The 9,784-nt window shown below is 41.8% G+C and overlaps 1 protein-coding gene across 4 annotated transcripts in view; it reads left to right on the top strand.

Annotated features, from left to right (window-relative positions):
* Positions 1 to 9,057, top strand: part of ntng2a (netrin g2a) — a 99,060-nt gene extending 90,003 nt beyond the window's left edge. For 3 of the 4 annotated variants that reach the window (XM_069887004.1, XM_069887025.1, XM_069887015.1), the window contains 4 exons: positions 2,508 to 2,579; positions 4,118 to 4,285; positions 5,749 to 5,883; positions 6,874 to 9,057. In XM_069887004.1, the coding sequence (XP_069743105.1) occupies positions 2,508 to 2,579; positions 4,118 to 4,285; positions 5,749 to 5,883; positions 6,874 to 7,097 (599 nt within the window). In that variant the 3' untranslated portion in view covers positions 7,098 to 9,057. The remainder of the gene's footprint in view (positions 1 to 2,507; positions 2,580 to 4,117; positions 4,286 to 5,748; positions 5,884 to 6,873) is intronic. The other variant, XM_069887033.1, reaches the window with a different exon arrangement.
* Positions 9,058 to 9,784: the final 727 nt, after the last annotated feature.

Consider the following 9,784-nt stretch of genomic DNA (forward strand, 5'->3'; position numbering starts at 1 on the left):
TGGTTACTTAAACAAAAGTTGCTTTTAATTATCTTTAAACATGAAAAGAGGATCACACTAACATATTACTATTAACTAACTTAACTTAACCCCCTTTTTTTTGTACACTTTATTTAAAATCCAAATCAAAACACACAATAAAATACAAAGTATCAACATACATAATTTTCTCCCATATATATCCCCCTCCCACCCACCTCCCTCTCTTCCCCATAACCCCAAACTAAAGAAAAATATATAACAAACCACCATAGCTGTGTTTGATGTCACCAGTCAATCATTACATATTTAAACCTACACATTTCATATATGGTCCCCACACATTAACAAAAAAGGCATACATACTTATTACATAAATTATGTTATCTTTTCCAATGTAATAGATGAACACAGTTCCATATGCCACCTCTGGATATTTAATTCAATTTCATTCTTCCAGGTTATGCCTATATATTTTCACATTACTGCCAATGTGAACCGAATAAATACAATTTAAAATTTATCCAATTTCAATTCCAAGCTCCATTTTTTTAATATATCCCAATAAAAAATACTACTAACCCCCTTCTAATTCTAAGTGCACTTGTGTGTAAAAGTTTAGAAAAGTTATTTGATTCACAGTCCAATCTCACTTCTCATTCCTCCAAGTTCATTGGTTGCAGGTAATTCTTATTCTGTGCACAGAATTTAACATTTATGAAGTTCACCAGGCTTTGGTGTTTGAAAGGTAAATGGTTACTGCTCAGGAAGGTTCTTGTCAGTTGTCAGAGAGAGATGTGTTGTTCGCTGGACACAAACTGATTTCTTCTAACCAGTTACGTCAGTGTCTTGCTGAAGAAACTTGCCCCATCAGGGTTCTCCAGATGATAACCTCTTTCTTTCAGGTCACTACAGAGTTCCTTTTTGTTTCTCTTATTTCAAGTGAAGCATTAGGCAGTCAGTCCTCTACTCTTGTATGGATCACAAGGGCTTTCACCAGGCTCAACTAAGAACTCACAACCCGTCTTTAAAATGGGGTTTTCCACAAGTTTGCCAGCTTGTCCTGTTCAAGTCCCAGTTGCTGCTGCTGACTGTAAAACTGCAGAACCGATCTCTCTCTCTCGGAGAGAAAAGCCTGTTTTACTCTCTGTGTTTGCAAAACCACATGACCCTCTTAGAACAGCAAACTCCATTCGGACAGCCTGTGGCTCTGGACCTTCTTTTCTTTGACTTGGCTTCGCGGACGAAGATTTATGGAGGGGTTAAATGTCCACGTCAGCTGCAGGCTCGTTTGTGGCTGACAAGTCTGATGCGGAACAGGCAGACACGGTTGCAGCAGTTGCAGGGGAAAATTTGTTGGTTGGGGTTGGGTGTTGGGTTTTTCCTCCTTTGTCTTTTGTCAGTGAGGTGGGCTCTGTGGTCTTCTTCAAAGGAGGTTGCTGCCTGCCGAACTCTGAGGCACCAAGATGCACGGTTAACTCCCCAAGCTTTTGCAAAGGCACTCAGAGCCAGCCTGTCTAGTTTGAGCAGAGCTCCAGTATTTTAAATGTTTTGAAGTGTTTGCATGTGACCTGCACTAAAGAAACCCTGCCACAATTTATCTCCTTTAAAACATATCTATATACAATATAAAACACAACATAATCTGTCACTTATTATGTATTTATTGTCTCTTTTAACTTAATTCAGTTGGTTTACAATTATAGTTTTTTCTTTACAAGTACCTGTTCAACTGGCAAAAGTAAGAATTCCAGTGCATATTTACATTGTACAATGTGTATTACAATAAACTCATTCTCATTATCACAATCCACACCACAGCCCTTCATTGGATCCTTGTTCCAGACTAATTCAGCCTCCAACTGACTTCTGGATTTTACTGTACATATTACTAATGGCAAGATAAACAGCAAGGCTACTTTTAAATAGTATCCCTTTTCAGATGGTCTAAATTTGAAAACATTTTTTAGTACTTTGAGAGTTTCATAGCATCACTATTGAAATGTAGGAAATGAAATAGCCAATCAACTCATAGTAAAATATCCCCAATGTGAAAATCTGTTTCAGCAATAGGAAGTGTCAAGGAAAATTTGGGATAATTTCCCTGCTGTTCCTTAAAGTATTACAGTCAAGTCCTTTACATCCACCTGATTGCTAAAACCATGGACTCATTCTGTAGGCTGAAATCAACCCCGATACAATTGATTCTTTGCGTAATTATCTTGTAGATTATCTCCTGATATTAAGAGTTTGTGATAACAGCAAGAGAACCAAGATAAAAGTAAATCACAACATTCTGTAGACACTGTGGTTGAAGTAGAAATCACAAAATGCTGGAGAGACCCAAGACATGCACACAATTGAATTCTGACAGTTTCTCCGAATTGCTGGCTAATCCGACGCAACAGCTCCCACGTCTCTTACTCACAGTTCCATCTCGAGCCCGTTGATTGTCATGTACTTCACCAATTATCTTAAAACATTATATGTGGTGATATCAATCAAAGGATTTTTTTTACTTTTCCAAGCATCAGAAAAAGTGAAAAAGCCATCTCAGTTACAGCCAAGGTCAAACATAGGAACCCGGAGGAATATTGAAGGTAGGAAAGCAGTTGGAATAGTTGATACTTGAGTAGTCTCCGGATTTCACACCAATGTTTGAGATAATAATCTACATTAATTTAGAGTTACACTGTTTATATATTTCTTGCCAAACACACCTACAACTGATAGCCAGGAAATAGGGTGGCCCAGAATTTGAGCCTTCATTTCTATTCCAAAACCAAAGTGATGGATGTCTGTTAACAGGTGGTAAGTAATTAATAATCTCTTGTTCAATTTATACCATCTTTTTTTTCTTTGGTTTATATCTGAAAATTATAAGAAACACACTCTGCCTATGAGGTGACTTCTTCAGATTTGACCAGTGATAAATTGTAAAGTGGTCACTGTTTTCTTCTTGGCTGGCCCTCACTGAGATTTTGTCTATTTCAAGGGCAGTTATTTCGAGTATTGTGCTTTAATCTTTTGAAAAAAAAAGAACAGTTTGAGTCTTAGCTATATACAGTCTAATACAACAGGTCACAAAGTGTTCTTTGTTATTAAGCAATCTCTATTACTATAAAAATATTATCCAACACATATCGATGAGCCTCAAAAATATTCTACCCTGTATAAGTTATATGTACTCTATCTTTGGCAATTTAAGCAATAAATTAGAATACTCAACCTTGAGGCTTTTGATCATCTGAAACCTTTATTTATTCTATTGAAACAAAGTATGCCTGTTAACCAAGCAACGAGTTGAGCATCTGAAGATTCAAATTCCAAGTATCTATTTAGAACTGCAAGTTGGAAATACTGGTTGTGGATTTTATTTTGCATGGAGAGTGAGATACTCAATGACGAATCATTCAAAGTAAGTATTTCACTCTGCTTTTGTCCCCAAACTGGTTCTGCAATATTTTCCTTAAAAGTTTAAAAGAAAAGGAATAGTGGGAAAGAAATTATCAGAAGTATGGTGACCACACTAAAGTTGTCTCCTGATTAGAGGAATTTACTTTGATGTTTGCTTTCTATCTCCTTCCTCCCTAGAAAAGCTACATCTATGTAAACCATATTTTAAAAAAACCAGAGACCTCATAATAGCACCAGCTGCCATTAGAACAAATTTTTTTGTGGGGTCTGTCATCACCCAGAGACCATTCTTGAGGTGATTTGCGGAGTCAGACTGATATTGGTCTCGAAGTTACTTTATTCCACGTTATATTGAAGTGCCTACAGTATGTGTTGACAATGTGAGCTTTAACTTCATTGCTATTTTCAAAAAGGAACACTGTGGAAAAATTTACATTTTATGTTATTTTTGTTTCATCCTTCATTTTCCTATTCATTTAAATATTTTCACACATTCATGACCTTTAGTTTGCAAAATGCTCAATTTTGGCAACCACCGGTTCATCAGAAATAGAGATTAATATGAGTTTACATTTCCAATTTGGATGTTTTCAGTAATTAAATTAGTTGTTCTGTTTCTAGATCTATGATTATTTTGTCAACCTCAAGAATTCAGTGTATAGGAGTTGACGTTATTTCCGATTTGTCTTCATCTTTCTTCCCCCATCGCTTCCTCTTCTAGACTGTGAATGTTACGGGCACTCCAATCGCTGCAGTTACATCGATTATCTCAAGATCGTGACTTGTGTCAGCTGCAAACACAACACCAGGGGGCAGCATTGCCAGCACTGCCGACTGGGCTACTATCGCAACGCCTCAGCTGAACTGGATGATGAGAATGTCTGTCTTGGTCAGTACCAGCCGCCTTAATTCCAAGCAGGCTGAGCAATTTTCTTTCAATCTTTACTCTCTAGCAGATGTCAGTTATCATCTCGGGTTACCACATGGCTCCTGACTAAAGATCTCCAAGTTCCAGAAAATGTGGTGAGAACTGCACATTAGATTTGGGAAAATCCCTGCCCAACAGTTCTAATAACTTTTAACATAAGAAAAAGAAAGAGGAGCAGGAGAAGGCCACCTGGCCCATCGAGCTGACCAGCTCCACTGACAAGTCTGTTTCCCATAATCCTTAATTCCCCAATTGTTCAAAAATCTACTTTTAATATATTGAATGGGGAAACCTCTACTGCTTCTTTGGGCAGAGAATTCCACACATTCACTGGGCGAAATAGTTCCTGCTTATTTCTATCTTAAATCTACTCATCTGAATTTTGCCTTTGTCCCTTAGTTCTCGTCTAACCTGCCAACCTCCCTGCTTCTTTCATAATTGTTTATGTTTCTAGAAGATATATTTTCATTCTTCAACTTTAATGAGTATAGTCCTCATTTCCCGATCTGATGAACTATCTCCAAAGTACTGAATATCAGTTCTCAAGCAAGGAGACCAGAACTGCACGCAGGACTGCAGATAACGCCTCACCAGTCCCTGTACAGTCTCAACAGAACCTCCTTGCTCCTAAATTCAATCCCTCCAGCAATAGTGGCCAACATCTTGTTTACCTGTTGCACCTGCAAGCTCACCTTTTGTGTACAAACGCGCCCAAGCCCTTCTGGATAACAGCATGCTGCAATTTTTTTCACCCTTTATTCGTGTTCCACAAGACATTTGATGCAGAAATTGGTCACTCAGTATCCACGCCCAAATTAAACAGTGAATAGAGCTCTTAAACACGACAATAATAGTTCTAGTGAACAGAAACACAGAAAATACCATCCAGGAACCCGCAAGTAAGGTATTTGTTAAGATACTGCCAAGATTGAAGACTCCACTCTTTCACTCGTCCCAATTAACAGGTCTGGCGGAGAGCGACGAATTGTGGGGCTCTCCAGTTGTCACACGCGAGGCAATAAACGGTGGTGGGTGGGTGGGGGGGGGCTGGTGGAATCTTCGCAGCAGGGGCGAGTCAAACTTGAGAGGATTGGTTTGGGTAACGTGTTTAAAGGGAATGAGTGGTCGGAATCTGGGACGCACCACCACAACGGTTCCAGACGTGCTCTTGAATCACCAAGGTATGAAAGCTGTAGACTAGTATAAATGGGTACTTGATGATCTGTTCCTGTGCTGTGCGCCTTCCATGGAACCAGCTCGATCACCGAACATCTCTCATTTACCGATCGATCTCCGTCGGGTTTAAATCTGGAGCTGCAGATTATAAATCGCCCTGTCCTGGAGTGGGGTTGACGACGTTGGAGGAAATGTGTCGCCAATGTTCTCCTCAATAGTAATCAAACGTGTTTTTTGTTTACACACAGTGTGTAACTGCAACCAACATGGGTCAAGGCACGACCGCTGTAACGAGCTAGGACACTGCGTGTGTAAAGAAGGAGCCACGGGCTCGAAGTGTGACGATTGCAAGCCAGGATACCGCTGGAGACAGGGCTGTTTCCGTGAGTATCCGGAGGTCCTCGCCGCTCAATTGGAGGAGTTAGGGTGGCCCGTTAGCTCCACTTTCCACCCACGCCGATGAAGGACACGAAGTGTCCCACGTCGAGACCTTTAGCCGAGGAATTGAAATCTTTAAGTTTAACGAGACAGCACAGTAGAAAACCGGTGCTGAACCAATTAACCAATCGTGTTTGGAGGGTGGGAGGAAACCAGAACGCCCGGGAAAACTCCACGCTGGGTGGGTCGAAGGTACAAACTCCTTACCGAGAGCGCCGGATTCGAACCCGAGTCTCTGGCACCGCGTGGCGCTAACCCCGTCGCTTGACGAATGGTCGAGACGGCGAATACGAACTGTGGGGACGAGGAGGAAAGTTGTCCAAAGTTCACCTTGGGACAAGGGAATCGTGCGGATGCTGGAAACCTGAGATAAAAGTAGAAACTGCAGCAAGAACTAGGCGGGCGGTGAGCAGAGGAAGGGGTTGGCGCTTCAGCCCGATGGCCTTCCCTGACAAGTGGGACGGGGGAGAGAGACACAAAAACCTGCGGGCGTTGGCATTTTGGGCAAACAACAAGCTGCTCGAGGACTCTGCGGGCCAGACAGTATTGTGGGGAGAAATGGTCAGTCAACGCTGCGGAGTCCTCCAGCATCTCCTGTTCAATCTAGTTCTGTCACTGGACAGGGAAGCGGAGGGGGAGAGAGGAGATGGGTGAAACAGGAGTGACTTCATTGGGGGCCTCCGGCAAAACTGCTGAGAAAAATGATTAAACAAGAAAGCGTCCAAGTGAACCAATTCCCCGGTTTCAGCAGGTGAGTGGGTTACCGGGACTTCAGCTGCCCTGACTAATAACGAATAACATGGACAGCGAGTTTGGGAAGTTCCGGATCAACCCCCAATCCAGCCAATCCGTTTCCAGAAGCGCTCGGTTAAAGTTCAGATTTCCTCGTCTCTCCTCTTTTTTCAATCTTCACCCTCTCTTTTCCATCCCGCCAGCAAACATTTGTGACAACGAACTCCTGCTGTGCCAGAACGGCGGGACTTGCCACCAGAACCAGCGCTGTCTCTGCCCGAAAGGGTTCACGGGCATCCTCTGTGAAGGCGGCAGGTGCGACCCGCAGGACGAAGACTGCAACGCGGCTTCCAGCTCATCCCTCGGCCCGGCCGCCTTCCTGCTCTCCGCACTCGCCCTGCTGCTGACGGCTCCGTGCTGCTCGTGAACGGGCGTCCGGCGAAACTTCAGGCCCAAAGGTGGGAGGCCTGTCGTGCTGCTTCGGCGGCGGAAAGGCTCCAGCGATGACTCGGCGCCGCCCCATTGAAAGGGCCATTTCAAACACGTATCTATCGGTGATGATGACGAGACTGTACAAGCTGACACATGTCTGTACCGTATCCCACAGTGGACGTTGCTCATAATCGTATGGGGAGGGGGGAAATTCTAGGAAGCAATTCCATCACTAAAGCCCAGGGGACATTTAGGACCTATTATGGCGAATCATTGAGGAACGGACTCCTCAAGTCTTGCTGCATAGTCCAACATCATCTATTGTCTAGATGTATCAATGCAATAGTGGCTGCATTTCTTCGTAAAATACCAGTTGGATGGGAGGAATTGGCTGAATTCGCAACGCGCATGGTTTGGAGGGAGCGAACGGCTGGTTATATAATATGCCGAGCAGTATTATACCAGGTTCAACTTTTTTTTTGTAGAAATTGTTATTTTTTTGCTCTAATTAGATGTTAACATAGTATAGGCATTTTATGATACAGTGACAACACAGTAAAGTGACTTGTTACATCAATGATCTGCAGTCCATAGCATTTCTTTAGTTCGCTGACAAGAATGACCCATGATCAAGGAGACATAGCCTCGGTATAATATTTAGGACAGGGTTAGAGGCAGCAGGAACAGAGTTGAAACAGAGGGGAAAGAGGAAGAGGGAGATTGTATTGTTAAAGGCAGGAGGCACAATTTCTCCACAGGTCAAATAAAACAGAAAATACTTATCAACTGTGGAATGAGAAACAAACAATGTTTCAGGGCAAAGGAGGAAAAACCCAACACCCAACCCCAACCAACCAATTTTCCGCTGCAACCTTGTCTGCCTGTCCCGCATCGGACTTGTCAGCCACAAACGAGCCTGCAGCTGACGTGGACTTTTACCCCCTCCATAAATCTTCGTCCGCGAAGCCAAGCCAAAGAAAGAGAACTGAGGTAAGTTATAGCTGGCTGCCTCTGTCAGTTCCTATTCACAGAAACGTGCTTGCTTGAAGGTTCGTGGCATTGCTGCCATCCTTTGGGAAGGTGATTTAGAATTTGGGACCTGCATTGTGATGTCCTGTTCAACTCCTGCTCCAGAAACAGTGCTGGCCTCTGCTGTGACCTTGTCACTGCGAAAAATTGCACCCCAGGCCATCTCACCTGTTCATGTGTATCTGGACCAGAGACTTTTCCAATGGGTCAAAAGGGTTGACTTATTACCTCTCCCCTCAGAGGGATGACAATATCGATCCTTTCCCTGCATTTGCCAATCCATATTTTCAACCTTGTGGTTCGATCTAGCAACTGTGAGCATCAGGGGCATAAAGAAATGGGGCCTCTCAATCCTGCTCCAGCATTCAGTCTTGGTCTCAACAGCACTTCCCATAGCCTGCCCCTTTCATGCTATCAACCTGCACAGTAGCTCAGTGGTTAGAGCACTGGTCTTGTAAATCAGACAAAGTGGTGACTGTCAGTCTTCCTTACAGTAGACAAAGTAAAAGAATTTCATGTTACATTCTAAAGATAATATTACGTGAATGGGACCTTTACCTTGAACTTGTTCATGATGCAATATCAACAAAACTAGAGAATGCCACAGATTCTCCTTAAGGAAACAACTCATCTCAAACCATGCCTCCTAGTCCTCAGTGGGAAACATCCTCTCGCCACTGTCAATAGTCCACCTAATCCAATTTCAAGAACATCATTTCTCATTTTATTGCACTCCACTGAGTGCAGATTTAAATCTTTTAACCCTTCTTTAACTATGAAAAGTGTGCAATTTTCCAGCATCCCATAAAGTTAGATCAAATCTTCCTTTTTTTTAATACTCCATGCCCTCCACAATAAAGTCCAATAATCAAGGCTAATGTTTGTGCTTCATGAACTCAGAACCCCTTTTACCACACAGTTTTTAATCTGACTGTTTTTTTTTTTTTTTTTTTTTTTTAAATTTTTTATTTTTCACACCATAAATCACAATAGCCATGATATACACTTTTTCTTTTCCACACATTTACAGTGTCTTTTTCTCCCTCCCCCCTCCCTCCTCCCAAGCCACCCCCCCATCCCTCCCCCCTCTCATCCATTTTAGTTATACAATCTAGGTTGCATTAATTCAGTTAGACAATGTTGTCATTCAACAAAAATACACCAGAAATTCTACTGAGTCCATTTTTTTCTTCTCTTCTCCTTCCATCAACTTAGGTAATGTTTGTTCCCGGTAGGTTTTCGCTATTGTATTTAATGTAAGGCTCCCATACTTGTTCGAATATTTCAATATTATTTCTTAAACTATATGTTATTTTTTCTAATGGAATACATTTATTCATTTCTATATACCATTGTTGTATTTTCAAATTATCTTCCAATTTCCAGGTTGACATAATACATTTTTTTGCTACAGCTAGGGCTATCTTAACAAATCTTTTTTGTGCATCCTCCAAGTCAATTCCAAATTCTTTATTTTTTATGTTACTTAGGAGAAAGATCTCTGGATTCTTTGGTATATTGTTTTCTGTTATTTTATTTAATATCTGATTGAGATCATCCCAAAATTTTTCTACTCTCTCACATGTCCAGATTGCATGAATTGTTGTTCCCCTTTCTTTTTTACATCGAAAACATCTATCAGATACTGTTGGG

This window comes from Narcine bancroftii, chromosome 1, assembly GCF_036971445.1.
Source record: "Narcine bancroftii isolate sNarBan1 chromosome 1, sNarBan1.hap1, whole genome shotgun sequence".
Classification (NCBI taxonomy): Eukaryota; Metazoa; Chordata; class Chondrichthyes; order Torpediniformes; family Narcinidae; genus Narcine; species Narcine bancroftii.